Source organism: Notechis scutatus, chromosome 4 (assembly GCF_049901735.1).
Source record: "Notechis scutatus isolate UNSWTSFEM ecotype Mainland chromosome 4, rNotScu1.2, whole genome shotgun sequence".
Classification (NCBI taxonomy): Eukaryota; Metazoa; Chordata; class Lepidosauria; order Squamata; family Elapidae; genus Notechis; species Notechis scutatus.
The window spans coordinates 162,739,547-162,763,019 of record NC_142012.1 but is presented as its reverse complement, the minus strand read 5'-3'; the positions used below and the strand labels follow the sequence as shown (position 1 = coordinate 162,763,019).

The window sequence follows — 23,473 nt, the reverse complement described above, 5'->3', positions numbered from 1 at the left end:
CGGCTTTATTTTAAGAAATGCCTCCTTTATCCCCATGTCAAAGCATTATTTTGCCTCTTAGTGCCATCTGCTGTAGCAAACAAGCTGAGAATGCAGCCTGCTGATACTGTCAGTTTATTTCCTGATAGATTTTTTTTTCTACAATGGTCATGTTTTTGAAAAGAAGGTCAAATGTTAAGGAATAATACAGATCGACCTTGTTTAGTGGCAGTGTTTAGTGTTTAGTTTCGTTTAGCAACGGTTAACAGTTAAAATGGTAGTCAAAGAGTAATTTTATGACCAAGTCCTCACTTTTATGCAGGTCTGTAATGCAAAGGAAAGCTAAAATAAGGTCACAAGCACAGTTTTTCTTTCACTTAGTCTACTTTGCTTAACAACCACGTGTGCTGTCCCAATTGCAGTTGCTAAACAAGAATTGCCTGTAATATTCCCCAAATTTAAGCCAGATTGAACATTTGCACACAAGTTTTCACTGCTTTTAATTCGATGCAAGGATGAGTTTTAATTCATTTTCAGGCATGGGAGGTTTTTCAACATATCAGTTTTGCTGTGGGTTCTTTTTGTGTTTTTTGTTTTAACCTGGATATTTTAGTAGAATCTATCTTGTTTTCAACCATCAGGATATTGAATGATGCAGTGGTATGCAAATCTATTTAGAATCTGGAAAGATTTAGCAAATTGTAAAAAGGAGTATAGAGATTAAAACTTGCACATGATACAAACCACACAGCTAAATACGTTTCACTGAAGTTGTCTGGATAGACTGAAGCTTAAAGAGTTCAATTCTAAATACATTCTGCATATTGCATTGTAAGCCAGAAAAGATGTTTTGCATTTTAAACTGTGAGACATAATAAAGTTGGGTATGTTGTTGTCTAGTTTTTGGAACCAAGTGCTCAGAAACTATAAATAAAAACAATAAAAAAACAATAAAAACTTTTGAAATGGAAAATGTCTTGTGCTGAAGATATTATGGCTACACTGGAATCAGAATTAAACACTGGTGTTGCATTGCTTTGTTAGGAATGCTGAGCGTGTTGTTTAAATATTTGAAATATAGTGCTGGTCTACTTATATATCATTTCTCTGCTCTCACCTCTTCTAACAGTAAAGGCCGCTTACTTGACACTAAAATGCTATCTGGACAATTTAGTGTAAAAATGGCATCTAGAGATTTCCAATACCTGTCGCTATTTCTAAATTTCAGTTAAAGATAAAACAGAATTTGCAGCCATGGAGTCTTCATACTTGTGTGGGGTGATCAGTTATTTGATTCTGACCCTTTTTGTGACCACTCTTTGCAGCAGGGTACAAAATATTTTGAATTCAAAACAGCTCCTTGGAAGAGTTGTTCTGAGCTCACCTGGAATGTTCTGGTAACATTGCCGAGATACCAGAAGCATTCTGAATGTAAAACAGCAAAGTTGAGCTCAAAATATTTCTAGCAAGGTCAGAACAACCTGGTCTAACTTTGAAACCGCTATTTCAAGATCATAACATTTCAAATCCAACATGTTTCGCGTTTCTAATGAACAGAAATGCTCAGCAGGGCATCTGTGTTCAGCGAGAGTAAAAAAAAGAAAAAAATTGTGTGGGTTTTTGTTTTTGTTTTTTTGGTTTTCAGTAAACCTTTTCTTTGATTTGGGCATTCACCCAACACTGCAGGCAACTTGAGATTCCTGTGCTACTGATAGCCCCTCAAAACTAATTTTTCCCCAGTTTCCCCAAGTTCTCCCTAATTGCATTGGTTGAAAAGTGGAGGGCAATTACTTGAGAATTGACTAACAGAAAAATTATAAAGTAAGCAGACTTCATTACTGTCCAAAGCCTTCTTGCAAACTGGATTTAAAATTATTTGCTGTGATCTCCTGGGAAGGTACAGTCCACTAAGAAAGTTGTATTTTCCTCAGAGGGACTGAATGTGGGGTGTTCACATCATGGAAATCAAATCAAAGCTTTGATTTGGGGTGACAGTGGAACATGGGCGATAAATTAGATGAATTTTCAGTCCCCCCCATCTAAATGAGGCTGTGGCTTATTTATTACTTCACCACTATGTGCTTATCCTGTAAATGAATGTGTTCAATATATATTATATTTGAAGAGCATTACTCGTGATTTCAGATTTTTTTTGTAACTTAGCTGTGAACCACACCTAGTTTGGTCATTCTGTGATTCCATATATATTTTAAACCTGGATAGTGGATTAATTCAGCAATCAGGTGAAGACTTGTTTTATATGAAAGACATCAAAAATAATTATTTCTTTTGCCTCCAGCTGGATATCATGGAGCCCAAGGTGCCAGATGACATTTACAAAACACATCTAGAAAATAATCGTAAGTCCTGGGCTTAAAATAGTGGGGTCCTTGCTGACTCTGGGTTCACTAGGAATATCTTGGTTGGTTATAACTCTCGTCATCAGTCTGATTCACACTGTTTGGATTTAATCTCCCTTATAGAGAGGGGTAGTTCTAACTATGTAATGATGCCTCTTCAAATATACTGGCCCAATTCTCTTTTGCATACTTACTTATAGCTAGTCACATTCATTAAGTGTGTCCCTCTCCCCCAAATTCTTGATTCACATTTTGAGGCTGTTTTTGTCATGGAGTGACAAAAATTTGCGTGTGTATATATATGTATATATATATATATATATATATATATATATATATATATATATATATATATATATACATACATACATACATACATACATACATATATATATATATATATATATACATACATACATACATACATACATACATACATATATATATATATATATATATATATATATGTATATATATATATATATATATTATATATATGTATATATTTGCAATTTTGATTGTTGTGGAAGATATCTATAGTAGTTTGAACCTGAAAGTTTAGGGTTTTTAAAAAATAGGGAATGGCCACCGAAGGCATTGCGACATAAGCATACTTCTGATTTCAGAGCAATTACTTCGACAAATTACAATTATTAATAGGAGAAAGCTGCCAGGCGATGAAAAATCAGGACCACGCATTAAGTTCCAGTTAAACTGATTTATTGCTCGTGTCTATACACAAAAATTTAGTCCGCCAACTGCACTGACCTGATGCTATATAACTGTTAACAGAATTCAGTGGGGCTGGATTTGGACCGCTTGTGGGAACGTAACAGCTCCAGGCTGATTCCTCTCTTGACTCTACCACCACAGGCTCCGCCTCATCTTCCCCAAGGCCACTCCATAGCCATTCTGGGCTCCTGGCTTGGATGGACGTCACAGGACAAAATGAGCCTATGATTTTGCTCTTGCAGATAGATTTTCAGTATGAACCGCAAACCATAAAACTGCCAAGAAAACTGAGCCGAGAGGGATACTGGGATTGAAGCTTAATTGGAGGGCCTCTTAGAGGAGAATGAACAAGTGCTCTGGACGAAAGGCAGAGGTGGCCCATTCCAAACTGTTTTTAAAGTTAATCCAAGCGCAACTCATTACAGAGTCAAGGCCAGAAGTAACGTTCTCTACAGTTGCTCCCCAGATAATGGCTCAGCGACCGAAGAGTGTTCTCCAGTGGAAACAGAAACTTTCACCTCAAGAGTGGCCAGACTCTCAAAGTTGGTGCTATCTAACCTTAAACAGATTCTAAGGATAGATAGCATCAACTTTATATGGGAGTCTGGTCACCCTTGAGGTGAAAGATTCTGTGTTTCCACTGGAGAACATTTTTCTGTTTCTGAGCCATTATCTGGGGAGTTGAGAGTCCCCCAAGAATTTGGAAAGTAGACATACTGTTTCACTGTAGATCAACACACACACACACTCTGCTCCCCCCACTCCTGCTCTTCCATTTGCCCATCATTTTCTAATTATAAAACCCAGACCCACTTTTGTTTATTCAGCGAGCAGCCAGTGACGCTGCAGTTGTTTTGATGGCCGGCGTGTTGGCCAGACTGCAGCTTCTCAAAAATCGTCTTGGTGGCCCAGCACAGACGTTTCCCAGTTCCGATCTGAGGCAGGAGCAACCCATTCATCCCTGCCTTCTTCTGCTCCCTCCCTCAGGGTTCGGCGGTAGCGGTTCGCAAGTGGATTCAGCGCGCATGAATTTGGCTTCCTCCTTTGTGAACGGTTTTGTGAATGCTGCTTTCGGCCAGGACAAGCTGCTGACCGACGACGGCAACAAGTGGCTCTACAAAAACAAGGACCATGGTGAGGGAGGACAAGAACTCACGGTCTGGGCTGGGGCTGGGGGTGAGGGAGAAGGGAGAAGGTGGAGACAGTTTGCTCCAGAGTGGGAAATTTTGCACTCCATGAGAGATGCTCTCTGGCAACGAATTCATTATTGGGTAGGATTTAGAACTCTTGATTCTGTGCCCCACTTTCTAAAACCCTGGAAACTCCCTGGTGTGACTCAGCAAGTGGCAGAACTGGGTTTGATTTTTGCCTGAACTCAGAAACCAAGAGGGTCAGGTCTAATTAGTACCAGGAGGGTAAATCAGGATTCCGCCGGAAGGAATTGACAGTCGTTTGTGTGGTGCTGCCGAGAAAATTGCATGGATGTGTCCTTGAAGCGATCGTGGGTCTTGTTGGACTCAGAAGTTTGATTCAAATTGCCTTTTACTTGATTGGTAGTGAGAATGCTAAAGAGTTGATACTGAGGGAATATTTGTAGCTCAGGTTTGAACTATGGGGGGTACTTGGTGCTCTCAGCTCGATGGTTTCTTTGGCAGACATTTCATTACCAAAGTAGATAACATCATCAGTACTAGAAGAAAATGGGGTTTTCTTTCTTTCTTTCTTTCTTTCTTTCTTTCTTTCTTTCTTTCTTTCTTTCTTTCTTTCTTTCTTTCTTTCTTTCTTTCTTTCTTTCTTTCTTTCTTCCTTCCTTCCTTCCTTCCTTCCTTCCTTCCTTCCTTCCTTCCTTCCTTCCTTCCTTCCTTCCTTCCCTTCCTTCCTCCCTCCCTCCCTCCCTCCCTCCCTCCCTCCCTCCCCCCTCCCTCCCCCCCATACACTCACTCACTAGTGGCTCCCACCAACACTACCACCAACACTGTAGGGCATGCAAAATACTCCCTTCTAGCACTGATGATGTTATCTAGTCAGATAGCGAAAATCTGCCAAAAAAAAAAAAAAAACACCCCAGATCAGAGAGCACTAAGGACCCCCAGCTAAGAGTTGAATATGACAGAATGCTGCACGATGCTATGCAGGCAGTTGATTTACCTTTATACAGGCTAAAGTTAAAATAGGCATAGTAAGAAGTTTAATTTACGGTACCAACTTTGGGCTTCAGAAGGCGGATTAGTCCCTGAATGACAACAAAGAAGTGCTCGTATGTCTGCTGCCTCTAGTGGCCACCTGGATTTTTGCAGCCCAGATTCTCCGGTCTTACATCCTAATATTCATAATGGCAGGTGCCCTTTTATGAAGGGGGCTGTAGGCTTTCCTTCCCCCACCCCCCAATCCATTGTTTAAGCCATTTTGCCTTCTCTTTCATGCCTTGAACTGAACTGAAAGAACGGGCTACTTGGAATGAATGCAGGGGTGAGCAACCACTCTCCCCATATATCTTCATACCCCCCTCCCATACATATATGAATTAAGACCTCCCCTGGAATCACAACGTGTTGTGAATAGCGGGGGGAGGGGGAGGAGGGATGCAAGACTTCTCAAGCTGTTCATTACGCAGAATTGATTCACGCTGGCAGTGAGTAAAACAGAAATCAATTTTAAAAAATGGCCGTGGTTTGCAGATGTGCTGGTATTCTCATGGTCCCATTTATTCCACAGGGATGCTGAGTGCTGCCGCCTCGTTGGGGATGATCCTCCTGTGGGATGTGGATGGAGGCCTCACCCAGATTGACAAGTACCTGTATTCCTCAGAAGACTACATCAAAGTGAGCGAGCCTGCTGCTAAACCTAAATTCTTCCCTGTAGAGCAGATTTTAAAAAAAAAATACCTTGAGTTAGGCTCGACTCCTGTAGAACAGGATTTAGATGGAGAAGACCTACAGTAGGGTGTTTCAGGGCTGTGGACTAGATTACAAACTTGGAAAAAAAAACAACCATTGCAGAACAAGGTTGATGAGAAACTGTTGCCCTAATAGCCAGGAAAAATGCATGGATGTGAAGAGGTCCCCATCGCTTTGTTCCACAATGTTTTTCCAAGTTCACAATCTAGTTAGAGACACACACCCCCCCCACACACACGCCTGCTTCACAGTCTCTTTCTGTTTACTCCTCTCTGGGAGGAGGTTTCAAAGTATTTATAGCAGGACTATTAGCTTCTGTAACAGCTTTATTCCTTATGCCAGAGGTCTCCAACCTTGGCAACTTTAAGACTTGTGGACTTCAACTCCCAGAATTCTCCAGCCAGCTCTGCTGGCTGGAGAATTCTGGGAGTTGAAGTCCACAAGTCTTAAAGTTGCCAAGGTTGGAGACCTCTGCCTTATGCCATCCATCTTGTAAACTCGCAAGATTCTTTTTTTCTCACCATCTATACATTTGAACTAGACTGTTGTTTCATTTATGTGTGTGTGTAAGTGGGTATGCGTATAATGGTTATCTTTTTGAGAGTTGAGTGCAATGTAATTTCATTCAATCTATGTTGATTAGTGTACACTTAAAGTGACAAAAGTTTTATGCTATTCTAGTTTAGTCTAGTCTAATCTACAACCCTGAAATTCCCTGTTGCCCCCTTCCAACGTTATCCATCAATAGCAATAGCACTTAGATCAGGGATGGGGAACCTTTTCGTCCTTGCGTGCCATCACCCATAAGGCAATGCATGCGGGGGGGGGGGCATGCCCCCTGCACATGCATGCACAACTCCCCCATGTCCACTGCGCATCTCTACGCATGCACATGCATCGCCTGTGTGCGCCCCACACATATGCAGCAGCTACCCGATGGTCAGTTGTACTAATGTCAACTACTTCTCCACCTACCAGTTTATTATGACCCTCCCAGAGTAGGCCTCCAGTGTTTCAGGAGTCCATGTGCCTGCTCATTAGCAGTGTTTATACAGGTGCTCCTCGATTTAGCAACCATTTCTTTCGTGGCCGTTTGAAGTTACAACGGCACTGAAAAAAGTGTTGTATGACTTTTTCATACTTATGGCCATTGTGTCGTCCCCATGGTCACACAAATAGAATTTGGGTGCTTGGCAACTGACTCCTATTTATGACGGTTGCCGTGTCCCAGAGTCATGTGATTTACCTTTCAGGACCTGCTGTTGAGCCAAGTCAATGGGGAAACCAGATTCACTTAACAACCGTGTTTCAAACTTAACAACTGTAGTGATTCACTTAACCAACTGTGGCAAGTAAAGTCGTAAAGTGGCGCGAAGCTCGCTTAGCTGTTTTGCTTAACAACAGGAATTTGGGGCTCAGCTGGGGTCGTAAGCTGAGGACTCCCTGCACATGTTCCTCAAATAGTCCTGTCGCTTTGCAAGAAAAGTAAACGAGATATCCAAACCTACAACCCTAACCTAATTCCACGGCCAAATTTCCAAATACCCAACTTCAGCTATTGTGCAACCTGAATTAAAAGCTCTGTGGGAAAATGTTTGTCTCAACCACCTTCTGGAACATTCTAGGGAAGCCATTTCCACATTTCCCAACTCTTTGTGAGGTGCAGGGACTGAATCTAAGACTTTGGGCCGTGTGCAGATGCTTGAACTCTGAGGCGTTTTCTCTCTCTGTTGCCTCGTTGGTGACATCAATGGGATACAGGCATTGAAGATGGTTCTTCTGTCAAGTTGCCCTCAAGTCCTTTGAACTGAAATTCCGTTTTTCCCCCCCCCCTAAAGCTTTATACAGATATAAAAAGTATTGTAGCTCCATATTTGTGCTATCAATCCTAGTGCCCAAAAGATCATGGGTTGCCCTCTCCCCTCTTTGGAAGAGTTTATAGCTCCCACTGCCTTTCTTAAGTTCAAAACATTCTCAAAGATCCATCTCATCCTGGGCACCCCCTTTTTTTTTGAACTATTACCATCTGGCAGACGGTACAGAATAATAAAAACAAGGACAAATAGGCTGAAAATCAGCTTCTATCCCAGGGCAGTAGCTCTTTTGAATTCTACTATATAGTTCAGTGTTGGTGCGATGTCGGGGGTTTTCGGTTCAATGTGTGGAGTATGAAGGATGTATGTTTGTGTTTATTTTTATGGTCATGATGTGCACTGAACATGGTGTTTGATTTCGTGCAATGATAATAAAGTAAACTAAACTAAACTAAACTTCCATTCATGTCTGAGCAGTTTTTGTTTGGAGTGGTGGGGCTCATTCATCATTAGATATATCTTTTTTTTTTTTAAAAAAATATACATTTTTCTGTAACATACATTAGTTTTGGTAAACAGTGTATTGTCTGGGTCAATTTATGTTATACTTAATAATGATGATGATGATGTTAATATTATTTGTTTGTACATATTAATCATTTAGATATATCTTTTATTGTATCTTCTATTCTGGACCGTGTTTTCCTTCCTTGTCTTTCCTCCAGTCAGGGGCTCTTCTGGCTTGTGGCATCGTGAACTCCGGCGTGAGGAACGAATGCGACCCAGCCCTTGCGCTGCTCTCAGACTACATCCTTCACAACAGCAACACCATGCGCATTGGTGCCATCTTTGGGTGAGGATAGCACTAGCAACAACGCTTAGACTTATATACCTCTTCACGGACCCCTCTAAGCGGTTTATGGAGTCGGCCTATAACCCTCCAATAGTCTGGGTCCTCAATCTGCATAGTCTTCCTGATGCAGCACAGGCTATTGTCAGGGTTCCAGCGATTGCCCTAATTAAACAGACATGATATTCTTCTGATTAAAATCGTAATTCCGATTTTTTGGGGAATCGCCCCTCCTTTCCCCCCCTTCTTCTCCTCCTTCCCCTCCTCGGAGGCCCAGTCAGGAGTTGCTACCGCTGGCGCGGCTCTGCGTGGCTCCAGTCCCGCGTTGCCTCAGGAAGGGAAAGGCAAAAAGGAAGAGTGGCGGCGCTTTGCAACGGCAGCAGCGGCTCCTGGTTTTGCCTTTCCTTCCTGAGGGCAACAGCAGACTGGGCGCGTGGCGCACCAGCGACCTAACAACTCCTGACACAACCGGATACCTGGCGGAGCCCAGGCGGGCGGGCGGTGCGGCGGGAGCCGGGCGGGGCGGGCGGTGCGGCGGAGCCCGGGCGGGCGGGCGGTGCGGCGGAGCCCGGGCGGGCGGTGCGAGCGGAGGCGCTGAGCGACAGGAAAAGGGAGGTGGGCAGCGATTTCTTGGCGCGCGGTGGGGGGTCTCTTTTGGCCGGCCCGATTTTTTTCAGAGGGAATATCATGCCTGTTAAATCATGAGCCTCGAGCCAAGCTTCAAAAGAATTCAAATTTATTAGGAGCAATGTGTGGCCATTATCCTAGTTGAAGCCAACTCTGCCACATGTAATTTACGGTCATCTGTGACCTGGGTGTCATTAATCACATTCTCCAGTGAAGGATTTTCGTGGGCAGAAGATCCGGTAGCTTAGCTACAATCTTTGTAAGATAAGTATGGAATGTACTTCTGATGTGCCGTTCTTCCTCCCCCCCCCCCCGCCCCTCCCACCCCCACCCCTCACCCCCCGCTTATGGCAACTCGAAAACAGGTATAGGAATGCTTTACGAGTTGACAGCTGTATCCTTCAAACCATGTTGTGCTCTCTTGGCAGGCTGGGACTGGCCTACGCAGGATCCAACCGAGAAGATGTCCTGACCTTGCTGCTTCCTGTTATGGGGGATTCCAAATCCAGCATGGAGGTGAGAGAGAAGAAACCCTAAAGATTGGCTGAGAGTTCTGTGATGGGAATGGAGCGAGGATATGGAACTGGAGATCCTTGACCTCCACCTAGGAGGGACTTTTTCACAAAACTTTCTGAGGGCAATGGATTGCAAAACGTGTGGACTTCAACTCCTAGGATTCCCAAGCCGGCGTTTCCCTGAGCAATTCTGGGAGCTGAAAGTCCACAAGTCTTCAAGTTTGGAGACCCTTGCTCTAGCTTGCAAGAAATAGCTGTCAGGGTTCCAAGTAATACACCCATAGCGAACAGAACTCCGAGGCAGGTAGATTCCTCAAAGAACAGTTTTATTGGATAGATCATATTGGTAAAGACTGGTGAAAACCTATTCCAGACGTTCCCACAGTTTTCACCTAATTAAAAGTGAAAGTTTTCTCCTTTTCCCAAACAGTCACGTGGTCCAGTCAGGGTGCTGTCCAGTTGCCTGGTAACGTCACTCTGCCTCTGTTCAGCCACCTGTTGGAATGTCCTTGGTTCCCAGGGGAAAGTACGTTGTTTTGGCTACAACCCCCCCAGCTATTTCTATTCCCCACTCCCTAGCCCTCATCTCAATTGTGGCAATGCTGAAGCCTCCAATATGGCCTCAGTCAGGCCAGCTTCAGACTTGACAATAGCTTTTTCTTGAAAGACTGCCTGATAACTTCCCCCCCTCCCCCATCTCTGCGGTTTCTTCTAAGAGCTTACGAAGGTGATGGTGAGAACCGGACACACACTCTCTTTGCAAAAAACTTCCCGCTGGAAATTTTTAAGAAGAGACTGGACCACCATTTGTCTGAAATGGTATAAGGTTTCCTGCCTAAGCAGGGGGTTGGACTAGAAGACCTCCAAGGTCCCTTCCAACTCTGCTATTCTGTTCTATTCTTTCCCCAGGTGGCTGGTGTGACAGCCCTGGCTTGCGGAATCATCGCAGTGGGCTCCTGCAACGGAGATGTCACCTCCACCATCCTCCAAACTATTATGGAGAAGTCCGAGACAGAGCTGAAGGACACCTACGCCAGGTGGCTGCCTCTTGGCCTGGGCCTGAACCATCTGGGTAAGAATTCTCTAGGACGGTCGGTCCCTGGGTGTCAGAAAAGGCCTGTAGAAGAGAGAAGCGGTAGAATTGCCCTTGAATGCTAATTATAGGTACAGGTAGTCCTTGAGTTACGACCACAGTGGAGCCCAAAATTTATGTTAAGCTGAATGAAACATTTGTTAAGTGGATTTTGCTCCATTTTATGACTTTCCTTGCCGCCGGTCTTAAATGAATCATTGCACTGGTTAAGTTTGTAACCCGGTTGTGAAGTGAATTTGGATTCCCCGTTGACTTTGCTTGTCAGGAGGTTGCAAAAGCTGATCACGTGACCTCAGGGCACTGTGACCGTCATACATATGAACCAGTTGCCAAGCATCTGAATTTTGGTCACGTGACCATGGGGGTGCTGCAATGGTCGCAAGTGTGAAAAACGGTCCTAAGTTACTATTTTTCAGTGCCATTGTAACTTTTTGAACGGTCACTAAATGAACTGTTGTAAGTCGAGGACTACCTGTGCATCACAATTGCCCCTGAACGGGCTGCTACTTCTCCCCATTCCCACTTTGAATCAAGAGCATCGTTTCTGAATTTTATGTTGGAAAGAAATTGAAAAGACAACTGTTCAGGTAGTCATCATCTTACGACCGCATTAGAGCCCAAAATTTCCATTGCTTAGCAAGGCAGTCGTTGTGTGAGTTTTATTCCATGTTTGCGTTGTCAGGATTCCGGCAGTTACTCCAATTAAATCATGAGCCTCGAGCCACACCCCCAAAACTTCTTCGGATTTATTAGAAGTTAACATGCCGTAATTTGCCTGGGCGTAGCCGACTCTGAGATACGTAATTCACTGTCACCCTTGATCCTGCTTCCCACACCCCCACCCCTCTGGGTGTATCATCCAACGAAACACGTCCATAGCCAAGAGTCATCAATCATGCTCTCCAATTAGATTCATTCTCGGCAGAAGCTTCAGTCATCTAATCAGTCTCTGAAGAAAATATGAATGGAATGTACTTTCGATTCCACACTGCTGCCTGCTCTTTGAAACTCCCCCCTTTCTTTCTGTTGACAACTATAAAACCTGTGTACAATATGTTTTATGAGTTGACATGCGTCCTTTTTCCATAGTTCTTAAGCGAATCACCGCAGTTGAATTATGTGGGCGTTAAGCGAATCTCGCTTCTGCCATTGACTTTGCTTAACACAAGCCAGCTGACAAGGGTACAAATAGCAATAGGACTTACATACCGCTTCACAGTACTTTCCAGCCCCCTCTAAGCGGTTTACAGAGTCAGCCTATTTGCCCCCAACCATCTGGGTTGTCCTCCTTTTACCCACCTCGGAAGGACGGAAGGCTGAGTCAACCTTGAGCCCGGTGAGATTCGAACTGCCAAATTGCAGGCAGCCGGCAGTCAGCAGAAGCAGCCGGCAGCACTACACTCTAATCACTGCGCCACCACCATGGCACATGACTCCAGGACACACTGCAACTGTCTTCAATGCATGCCAGTTGCAAAAGCACCCGAATTTTGATCATGTGACTGTTGGGATGCTGCAAAGGTCATAATTGTGAAAACTGGGTATAAGTCATTTTTCCCCCTCAGTACCAATGTAACTTCAAACGGTCACTAAACAAATTGTTGTAAGTCAAGGATTACCTGTATTGTCCGACTTAGAGCTTCTTTGTCAGTTAATTTATATTTACATTATTTGGGAAATTTATATTGCTGCTTACTTGCACACGGTGACTCAAGGCGGCTTACAGGACATAAAAACACCATATAAAAGAAATAATAATATTTTTTAAAAAAAATTAAAATAATAACCCCACCGCACCTCACTACCCCAGCGACCACATACCTTCATTCCACAGCCATTTAATGAGCTCCCTCTTGCTCTGGGTTCACCAAGCCTGCTGGCAGAGCCATGTTTTCAGGGCCTTCCGAAAGAGTGTTTGTGATTAATTTTGTTTTAGGGTTATTTATGAGCTCCTACCCAGTAATTTTAAATATTCTGCTGCCCAATGTAGTTTCTTTTTTTTTTTTAAACTTTTCTGAAATGCTTTCAGACATTCTCCTTCTCTTCTTTCCTGGAGCTGTTTTGTGGGGGCGGGGGGAGAGGAGCCAAATACCCACAACCAATCTTGTCCCAATGTAAGGGGCCTTTTAGCTGTCTTGTTCCAGCAGCTTTGCATCCTTTTCATCACACACACCTGCATTAAGACACAGCACTTCGCTTGGGATCAGGAGTATCAGTGAGCTATTTCAGAGGGACGCTCTCGTTTCTCGTTTGCAAGTATGCCCCGTGCTCTTTAGTTCCTATCCTCAGTTCCTTGATGGACTTATAAAACAAAAACAAGAGTTTTTGTATACGGGCTCGATCCACAGGTAGCAAAAAAAAAAAATAAAGCAGAGACATTGTGACCTGCTTCCCACAGTTCTTTGAAGCACGAACAGGTGTGCTTAGAACCGGATCTTTGAAATTGGTGACTTTAGAGCTCGTTAGACGAAGAATCTGTTCTTTTTCCAAGCATAGGGAACAGGAAATCAGGATCAGAGTGGGAGGGAGAGAATCAGAGAGACAGACAGAGACACAGAGAGAGACAGGGACAGAGAGAGAGAGAGAGAAAGATAGGTAGGTAGGTAGGTAGATAGATAGATAGATAGATAGATAGATAGATAGATAGATAGATAGATAGATAGATAGATAGAATAGTCTATCAGAAAGATCAATATGAAAATAAAGAAAATGGGGGGGGGGGGGGTTGTCACCAGTTCAGTTATGTTATCACACAGCATCAGATTATGTCATCTGAGGCCTGTATTTTCAGGACAGGTAGTCCTCGACTTACAACCATTCGTTTAATGACCATTCAAAGTTACAACAGTAATTGCGACTTAACAATCTGTTGTCCCATTTACGACCGTTGCACCATCCCACAGCCTTGCGATCAAACTTTGCCAAACTGTGTGTACACACTGTTAGGAATATGAGTCACCTAACAGCTATTTGGGTTAGAAATATATAAACCAGGATAAACATTTTAAAACTGTATCTTTAAGAAAATGCAAAACTGTAATTAGGTGTGGTTTCTCAAACGGCCATAAGATGGAGCCAGAAACCTGGGTTGTTTAGTCTTAGTCTCAGAAGAGAGTGTGTCTGAGTGAGTATCTCTGTTTCCTTCTGTTGGAAAATATTGCCGTTGCTCCATTTCTTCTAATTGACTGATATTACTGGATTTAATGTAAGTCTGATACTGAACTGTTTTTGACACTGGAATTTGATATTTGGATTATCTGGATGAAAACTGACTGATTTACCTGTGAATGACTTTGGATTGCTTATTTTGGACTTTGCTTAAACCTTTCTGGAAGTAAAAACCTACATTTACTGTACAGTGTATCTGTGTGCTCTGTGTGTATTATTCAAACACTCCTCTCAAATACGTCTCCCTGTATGCGCTCATTCTCCTAACGGGGAATTACCTCAACACACACAACAGTTACAGCACCCTGGGATTCTCATTCACAAACTTCTTAGGGAGCTTCTGACAAGAAGCCAAATCAGTGGGGGGAGCCAGATTCGCTTAACGACTGCACAATTCGCTTAACGACTGTAGTGTTTTGCTTAACAACCATGGCAGAAAAGGGCCCCCCAAATGGTGCAAAGCTCACCAAAAAAACTGCAATGAAAAGTTCAGGCTCCATTGTGGTCGTACGTTGAGGACTACCTGGATGGACCTGGGCAATGGATGTAGAAGTTCTTTTCAGAACGTCTTGATGTAACATCAGTCACTTGAATACATGCTGACGTATTTTTGCACCCATATTTTACAGGAAAGGGTGAGGCCATTGAAGCAATCCTGGCTGCCCTGCAGGTTGTGTCTGAGCCTTTCCGTAGCTTTGCCAACACCCTCGTGGACATCTGCGCCTACGCAGGTCAGCCTGGTTTGGGAATGGGATGTTGGGAGATTCCCGTCCTTTTTATTCCTGGTTTGCATTCACACAACACACGGCGAACTCGGGGAGGAAGATCTAACACCTGCATTTGCACAGCACGTTCATTTTGCTAGGGTTTTTTTCCTTAGCAGAGCACGCAACGGGAAACCCAGAAAACATAATGCTGTTGACGCATGCTATGTGAATTCGGTCACAAGTTTGTGGTGTCCCCGCAGGATCTGGGAATGTGTTGAAGGTTCAGCAGCTTCTTCATATCTGCAGTGAGCATTTTGATTCCAAAGAGAAGGAGGAGGAAAAAGAGAAGAAGGAGAAGAAGGACAAAGAGAAGAAAGATAATTCGGCTGACATGGGAGCTCACCAGGTAAGGAGTTCTGTCCATTTCTTGTACTTTGTATTTTGAGATAAGTTAACAGCCGAAATAGACGCTGAACAGGTGAGGTGGTGTTTAGTTAACAGCACAAACACTTAATTGCTGTCTTCTGGTTTTTAATCCATAAGCCAAAATGTGTACAGCATTCCAAAATAATAGGGAAAATGGAGTGGTACTGTTCAATTACTGGTTTTTGTCTTGTCTTCCATTCATAGTTTCTTTTTCTGCTAGTTACCAGGAGAGCAGAGAGACAAATGAGGCCCTGAAACTTCATTCAGGTGTCGGTAGAAACCCTCTGCAACCCGCTTGCCCAAAGCAGCTAAAATTCATTTGGCTTTACCCATCAGACTGTGAGAAGCAGAAATTGCGCCCTATTCCCAAATTCGACACTTGTGCGTTGGAGTTACGTAATAAACAGAATCCTGGTTAAAACTGAGGGATGTCATGGATTCTCAGCAAGTTGAGTGTTTCCTTACACCCAATTCAGTAAACCTGCTTCTCTTCCCATTCTCCTTTTGCAAGATAACCTGATTTGAAGCTTTTTTGGGTCTTGCCTTGAGCAGCTGGGCCAGCACATTTATCGTCCAGTTAAAAATAAAAAAATTCCTATATTTAGCGATGTTACGAGGTGTCCTGTGGTTTCACATGAGGTCTCTCCTGCTGCAGGGTGTGGCGGTGCTGGGCATTGCGCTCATCGCTATGGGTGAGGAGATCGGGGCAGAGATGGCTCTACGTACCTTTGGTCACCTGGTGAGTAGGAGGCTGAAGACACCCGGAACGTGGGGAAGGGGGCAATAAAAGATAACAGGTAGACTTCAACTTTCAACCATTTGTGCGAAGTATAGTTTCTATAAACGTTTTTCATCATACTGTTCTGACCCAAACCCTTTTCCAATAAAACAAACACGAACCAAAGGGAATAGAAACCTTTTAATGATCCTTACGAATCCCCGGTTAAAAGGCTGCTGCAAACTAACTAACTTTGATAACCACGAGCCTTGCCAAAACTGTGCGAGGCTGCCAAGGATCTCAGATAAGAAATATTTTACAACACAAGAGTCTTCAAATACCAACTAAGATACTGCAATGTCCATGAGGCTCGAGTTTCAAAACGTCTTTGCTTCCTACAAAGAACGTCTGATTCATAGCTGCCTTTTATCTTCTTGAAGGAGGGGCCATTATCTTGAACCCTAACTCCTGAGACGCCCGTGCTGCTGCAGCTGCTCTTTCCTGCGAGCAACCTTGTGCGCACACACACTTGGCACAGGCTCCTCGGGAACCTCCTCATCGCTGCTGCCAGCCCCCACAATCTCTGAAGGCAGCAGTCCACTCCCTAATGGTCCTGCCCCTCATCTGAGTCCTCGCTCTCCTCAGCCGTCCGCACTTGCTGCCGGCTAACCACAACACATACTAATTAAGAGATGTACTGTATATCTTAACAGCCTTGAGCCCCGTGTACAGGTAGCCCTCAACTTACAACAGTTCATTTAGTGACCATTCAAAGTTACAACATTCTGCAAGAAATGTGAATTTAGTTAAGTGCCTTTGGAGATTCTCAGTCATCCAGGTCATGGTTGCCCCAAAGGTGATTTTTCAAAAGGCAACTGGGCTTTCTTTTGTTTTTCCTCAAGGACGTTTCGCTTCTCATCCAAGGAGCGTCTTCAGTTCAGAACTAAAACCCAGTTGCCTTTTGACAAAGCCTCTTTGGTTGAATGTAATGACTTCCCGTTACTCCGCTAAGTGGCAGATGGTCTCTGGGGACATTTCAGTTTTTGTTCTTACCTGCACACTTGTGAACAAAGAGCTTATTTTTGTCCAGGGTGTGTTGCTACGGTAGGATTAGAGACCACAGTGGTCTGCAGCAAAAGACCCTGATGCTTTAATGGTCCTCTTTTTTTTTCTCCCAGCTACGATATGGGGAACCGACTCTTCGACGAGCTGTTCCATTAGCTCTGGCTCTCATCTCTGTGTCCAACCCTCGCCTCAACATCCTTGACACTCTCAGCAAGTTTTCCCACGATGCTGACCCCGAGGTGTCATACAACTCTATCTTCGCCATGGGCATGGTGGGCAGCGGTAAGCCCAGCCAGGGTATTGGTGGAGGGAGGGCATTCCTGGCGCTTAAACGTCTACGGAGATTCTCAGTCAGAGCCAGGTCACGGTTGGGGTTTTTTTTTTCAAGAGGCAACCAGGCTTCCTTTGTTTTTCTTTCGAGACATTTTGCTTCTCATCCAAGAAGCTTCTTCATCTCCGACTGGACAGTGGAGAACGGAAGAAGTATTCTCCTTGCAGACAGCTGGTCATTTGCATCCTATTAAAGAGCCATTGGAGGTTTATCTGTGTCCTCAGGGTCACTTGAGTGGTGCAAATGGGTGTGGAGCCTTCTTGCAGACATGATATTCTTCCGATTAAAATCGAATTCCGATTTTGGGAATCGCCCCCCTTTCCCCCCTTCTTCTTTTCCTTCCCCTCCCCTCGGAGGCCCGAGTCAGGAGTTGCTACCGCTGGCGCGGCTCTGAGTGGCTCCAGTCCCGCGTTGCCTCAGGAAGGGAAAGGCAAAAAGGAAGAGCTGCGGCGGCGCTTTGCAACGGCAGCAGCGGCTCCTGGTTTTGCCTTTCCCTTCCTGAGGCAACGCGACTGGAGCCGCGCCGCTGTGTGCAACTCCTGACAGCCCCAGCTGGATACCAACTCGGAGCCGGCGGGCGGTGTGAGCGGGCCAACCGGATGTGGCTGAGCCGGGCGGGCGGTGTGGCGGAGCCCGGGCGGCGGGCGGTGCGGCGGAGGCCGCTGAGCGGCAGGAAAAGGGAGCTGGGCAGCGATTTCTTGGCGCGCGGTGGGGGGTCTCTTTTGGCCGGCCCCGATTTTTTTTTCAGAGGGGAATATCATGCCTGCTTCTTGGGACTGCTGAAAGGCCTGTGTTGTGGACTGGAAATAGACGGTGTCGTATCCCTCCCCTTCTGTTGAGAGACGGCTGTTCAGTTTTGACATAGATGGCCCCTTTGACCCCTTTCAAGCCAGCGGTCTTCTCTGTCCAAAAATGTGGACCTTGCTGTCTTCAAAAGAGTGACCTTTGTCTTTTAAATGCAGACTGCTGAACCTTGTCCTGATGGGTTTGTTCTCCCATGTTGTGCCACGCGTTCATGAAGTGGTGGTTTTGTTTTCCCCAATGTAAAGATTTGCATGTGCTTCACTGCATTGCACTGCATATATACTGTATATAGCGCGCTTTTCGGCACACCACAACAAAAAGGTTCACCATCACTGGAATAGGGGATCCTTCCCCCCTCCTCAAGTATTTTTTTTCCTTTTCTTTTTTTGTTCCCCTGACCCTATTGGCCTCTATCCATAGGTACCAACAACGCTCGCCTGGCTGCAATGCTGAGACAGCTGGCACAATATCACGCTAAGGATCCCAATAACCTTTTCATGGTGCGATTGGCTCAGGTAATGGTGCAGCCTAAACCTCTGCCCCAATAAATAGCTTGGGGCCTCATTAAGCTTTAGGGAAACAGCCAGAGAACTGGGCATATTTATTTATTTGGCTATGCCGAATATTCAGGACTCCTCTGTGGCGCTAAGCACAGCATAACTTGACCTTTAATCACACCTGAGAGACTTGCCCATGGCTCACCTGACACCCACTGCTAGCAATGCCTATGGAGGTTCTCAGTCATCCAGGTCATGGTTATCCCAAAGGTGTTTTTTTTTTTTTTCCAAGAGGCAGCTGGACTTTCTTGTATTTTCTTTGATGAATTTCCAGAAAAAAAAATTGCAGACTACAGGAGCCATTTGCAGTTTGAGATGCAGACAACACAGACTCATCCCCAACAGCCTGCGCCTGTGTTTAACAGTGAAGGGACACGGGACAGGAAAAACATCCTGCAGAAAGCACAGCTCCACAGCAGATTGTTGGGGGAAATATGCAAATAGTGCAAGTAATGCTAACATTGAAAACTGCTCAGACAATGCTGTAAAGCACCATGGAGTGGTATATAAGTCTTGGTACTATTGCTATTACTATACACCTCTATATTGTATCTCCTGAATATCCCCCCCCCTGCCCTTCCTTCCTTCCTTCCTTCCTTCCTTCCTTCCTTCCTTCCTTCCTTCCTCATCTCACGTTTTGATGAAGCACTGTTCAAGGCAATTTAGAACCCTATCCTATCTTCCTTCCTTCCTTCCTTCCTTCCTTCCTTCCTTCCTTCCTTCCTTCCTTTTTCTTCTTTCTTTCTTTCTTTCTTTCTTTCTTTCTTTCTTCTTTCTATCTATCTATCTATCTATCTATCTATCTATCTATCTATCTATCTATCTATCTATCTATCCTTCCTCCTTCCTTCATTCCTTCCTTCCTTCCTTCCTTCCTTCCTTCCTTCCTTCCTTCCTTCCTTCTCACTCATCTCGTGTTTCGATGAAGCACTGTTCAAGGCAATTCAGAACCCTATCTATCCATCTATATATCTATCAAACTATCCATCCATCCTTCCTTCCTTCCATCCATCCAACCAACCAACCAACGTTTGGAAATAAACCCCTCTATTGACCATTAAGTGGTACAGAGCAGTACATAATAATTGACAACTATGGAAGGAAACCAAGAAGCTCAGTCCATGTTACGAGTGGGGAGCAACTGGCACAGCAACTGACGCTTAGAGCGGCCAGCCTCTTGGCCTGGTCAGTGCCTGTGGACTTAGTGATGACAAGCTATTGGTAGAGTCAAGTTTGGGAGGATGTTTTAACAACCTCTCACTTTTCCTTTTGCTGCGCAGGGTCTGACCCACCTTGGAAAAGGAACCCTCACCCTCTGTCCTTACCACAGTGACCGGCAGCTCATGAGCCAGGTTGCTGTGGCCGGCCTCTTGACCGTGCTGGTCTCTTTCCTGGATGTGCGTAACAGTAAGTATCCTTTTTGGATTTTCAGATTGCTTCTGGGTAAAAGCAGGCGCCCTTGTTAAAAGTCTCCCTCCCGTTGTAGGCGGGGAGGGGGAAGCTTTGGCAAAATGGCTCGGGGGTCCATATTTACAATCACAGTTGCGATGGTCTGTTAATGCGGCTGCCAACCCTAGAGAATCTTTTGCTGCTAGTTCTGGGACACTTTTTCTCTAGTTCCACCAAGGCCCAAGGCTGCCTTGCTTCACTGAACCGGCCACTTGGGCAGGATATCAGGTTGAGAGGAAGAACCGGTACCACCTTTCGGTTCTCCCTCTATCCCTGCCTCTGAAACACATCCTTGGTTGGTTCTTGGAACGGCCAGGCAAGAACCTTTGCTTTGCAAATGATACAACAGTGGTGAGACTGATCTCCGAGAGGGATGAGTCTGCCTACCAAGATGAGGTGGACCAGTTGCTTTCGTGGTGTGGAGACAATAACTTGGTCCTTAACACCAATAAGGAGCTTATAGTGGACTATAGAAGGAACAGATCAGACATCCAGCCCTTGCTTAATGGAGACTGAGGGGAGTAAGTGGCCAGTTTTAAATTTCTGGGATGTTACCCTAAAAGAGGACCTGACCTGGGGTGCTCACGTTGCAGCACTGGTCAAATGGGCCCAGCAGAGATTATATGACCTGAGGCTTCTCAGGAAACAACAACTGAATGGAAGACTGCTGGTGACCTTCTACCGCTGCACCATAGAGAGTATCTTTACTCACTGCACCTCTGTAGGGTTTGCCAATTGCACAGTGGCAGATAGGAAAGAGCTCCAGAGGGGTAATGTCATTGCCCAGAGGATCATTGGTTGCCCTCCCCCCTCTTTGGAAGAGCTTTATAGCTCCCGCTGCCTTAAGAAAGTTCAAAACATTCTCAAAGATCCATCTCATCCTGGGCACCCCCTTTTTTGAACCATTACCATCTGGCGGATGGTACAGGATAATAAAAACAAGGACAAATAGGCTGAAAAACAGCTTCTATTCCAGGGCAGTAGCTCTTTTGAATTCTACTGTATAGTGCAGTGTTGGTGTGGTGTTGGGGGTTTTCGGTTCAATTGTATAGAATGCGAAGGATGTGTGCTTACGTTTAATTTTTATAGTTACAATGTACATTGAAGATGGCGTTTAATTTCGTTGTACGAAGTGCAATGACAATAAAGTTAACTAACTAAACTAACCTTAACTTGAGATCCCAAAGAGCCTGTTATCATTAGTTGATCGAAGTAGTTCCCATATTTTAAGATGACTCTTTCTGTTGGTTTGAGCCACATCTTTTTTCACAATTAGGGCTTGGTTGGGGATACTTGATTACATACAGCCCCTTTGCTTTGTGTCAGACGGGAAGAACATTTCTTCTTGGCCAAATGCAAAGCACCTGAGAGATCAGCCTCTCTTTTACTTCCGTGTCCCGTCCTGGGAATTGTGCGTGGCTGACTCCATCTGGGTTTATGGCATCGTATCTACAGGAGATGTGAGGTGGCATCCAGTGATATTTATTTATTGTATTTATATCCCCCTAGAAGCTCAGGGTGGCTTTCAGAGTGGGCCATCCCTAACTTAACCTCATCAACAGCAATTTTGTGAAGTGGACTAACTTACAACAAAATAATAAACCGAAAGATGCCCAAAGGACTTGAAAACAGATAACAGAAAATAAGCACTGGAAGGGACCTTGTAGGTCATCTAGTCCAACCCCCGCCCAAGCAAGAGACCCTACACCATTTCTGGCAAATGGCAGTCCAATCTCTTCTTGAAAGTCTCAAGTGATGGCGCCCCCACAACTTTCAAGGGCAAAAGCTGTTCCATTGGTTGATTGTTCTCACCGTCAGAAAGTTTCTCCTTATTTCCAGGTTGAATCTCTCCTTGTTCAGTTTCCATCCATTATTCCTTGTCTGGCCTTCGGGTGCCTTGGAGAATAGCTTGACCCCTTCCTCCTCTCTGTGGCAGCCCCTCAAATATTGGAAGACTTGTCTCCTGTCTCCCCTGGTCCTTCTCTTCACTTGACTAGCCAAGCCCAGTTCCTGCAACCGTTCTTCATATGTATCCAGGTCCATCCCATAAACCATGTTACACCGCTGTCAAACGAACAGAATACGGAGAGAGCACTTCCAGTTTTGGTCCAGTCTCCTCAAACTTTGTCCCTTGTCCTCCTTTCTCTTCTAGTCATCCTTGGGAAGTCCCACTACGTGCTCTATGGCCTTGTGGCTGCCATGCAGCCACGCATGCTTGTGACTTTTGACGAGGAGCTGCGCCCACTGCCAGTGTCGGTCAGAGTGGGGCAGGTAAGTGGTCTCACAAAGAGCAATTGGGCAGGAGTGGTCAGGGTCCTGAGGGTACTTGGGGATCCTGGACCACTTCAGTATTTTGTGTCTGTTGTGGGGGACCTTGGTTTTGAACTTGGGAGGGTGATTGTCTGAATGTTCTGCCACCACTGATGCCTGACCTTTTCTTCCAGGCGGTGGACGTGGTGGGTCAAGCTGGGAAGCCAAAGACGATCACCGGCTTCCAGACTCACACCACCCCAGTGCTGCTGGCACACGGCGAGCGGGCAGAGCTGGCCACCGAAGAGCACATACCTGTCACGCCTATCCTGGAAGGCTTCGTAATCCTGCGCAAGAACCCCAACTATGATGTCTGAGTTGCCTGGGGGTTGGGATGCGGGTTGGCAGGACGGACTGTTCTCTCTCTCTCTCTCTCTTTTTTTTGTTACATAAATTGTTTGTTGAAGGAAAATAAACTGTCTTCAGAATAAGGCTGGCTTCTTTTTATTTAAGGGGGAAAATAGGATGGGAGCTTTTTTGGGGGGGCTGCAGGATTGGGAAAAGGTAAGGCTTGAAGGAGAGTTGGACCTTACACGCTTTGAGCTGAGGCTGCCTTGAGTCTTTGTAGTACCTGTGGCTTGACAGGGCCACCCTGCTGTAATAGGAATGTGTTTTTTAAACTGGTTTGATTGGACTCCGAGCTCCTTAGAGTTGCCTAAAACCACATCCTGAGTGGCAAATAAATGTGATAACAGTAACAAAAGGCACCTTTGCTTGGAATGGGAAGCTTACATCCTGTGACAATATCTGTAACACCATCAAACATTCACATCTGCCTACCCCAGGTCTTTGGGAAGGACTCGGTCATCTTCCAGTGACCCCATAATCCCTTCTGGGGTGGAGTCTGGGCAACTGAATGAAGCTGGGTGTTTACTGGCTAGACGCCCTTCCTGTCACCAATGCGGAGTTATATTCAGCAGATACACTGCTCAAAAAAATAAAGGGAACACTTAAACAACTCCAAGTCAATCACACTTCTGTGAAATCAAACTCTCCACTTAGGTAGCAACACTGATTGACAATCAATTTCACATGCTGTTGTGCAAATGGAATAGACAACAGGTGGAAAGC

The 23,473-nt window shown here is 44.9% G+C and overlaps 1 protein-coding gene across 1 annotated transcript in view; it reads left to right on the top strand.

The window, feature by feature from the left end:
• Nucleotides 1–22,833, top strand: part of PSMD2 (proteasome 26S subunit ubiquitin receptor, non-ATPase 2) — a 38,256-nt gene extending 15,423 nt beyond the window's left edge. The window contains exons 8-21 of the mRNA XM_087965435.1: nt 2,279–2,339; nt 4,059–4,205; nt 5,787–5,893; nt 8,508–8,635; nt 9,688–9,775; nt 10,684–10,846; nt 14,665–14,766; nt 15,003–15,148; nt 15,824–15,907; nt 17,065–17,233; nt 18,507–18,601; nt 19,924–20,050; nt 22,245–22,363; nt 22,537–22,833. Coding sequence (XP_087821561.1) covers nt 2,279–2,339; nt 4,059–4,205; nt 5,787–5,893; nt 8,508–8,635; nt 9,688–9,775; nt 10,684–10,846; nt 14,665–14,766; nt 15,003–15,148; nt 15,824–15,907; nt 17,065–17,233; nt 18,507–18,601; nt 19,924–20,050; nt 22,245–22,363; nt 22,537–22,719 — 1,719 coding nt within the window. The 3' untranslated portion in view covers nt 22,720–22,833. The remainder of the gene's footprint in view (nt 1–2,278; nt 2,340–4,058; nt 4,206–5,786; nt 5,894–8,507; nt 8,636–9,687; nt 9,776–10,683; nt 10,847–14,664; nt 14,767–15,002; nt 15,149–15,823; nt 15,908–17,064; nt 17,234–18,506; nt 18,602–19,923; nt 20,051–22,244; nt 22,364–22,536) is intronic.
• The last annotated feature ends 640 nt before the right edge of the window (nt 22,834–23,473 follow it).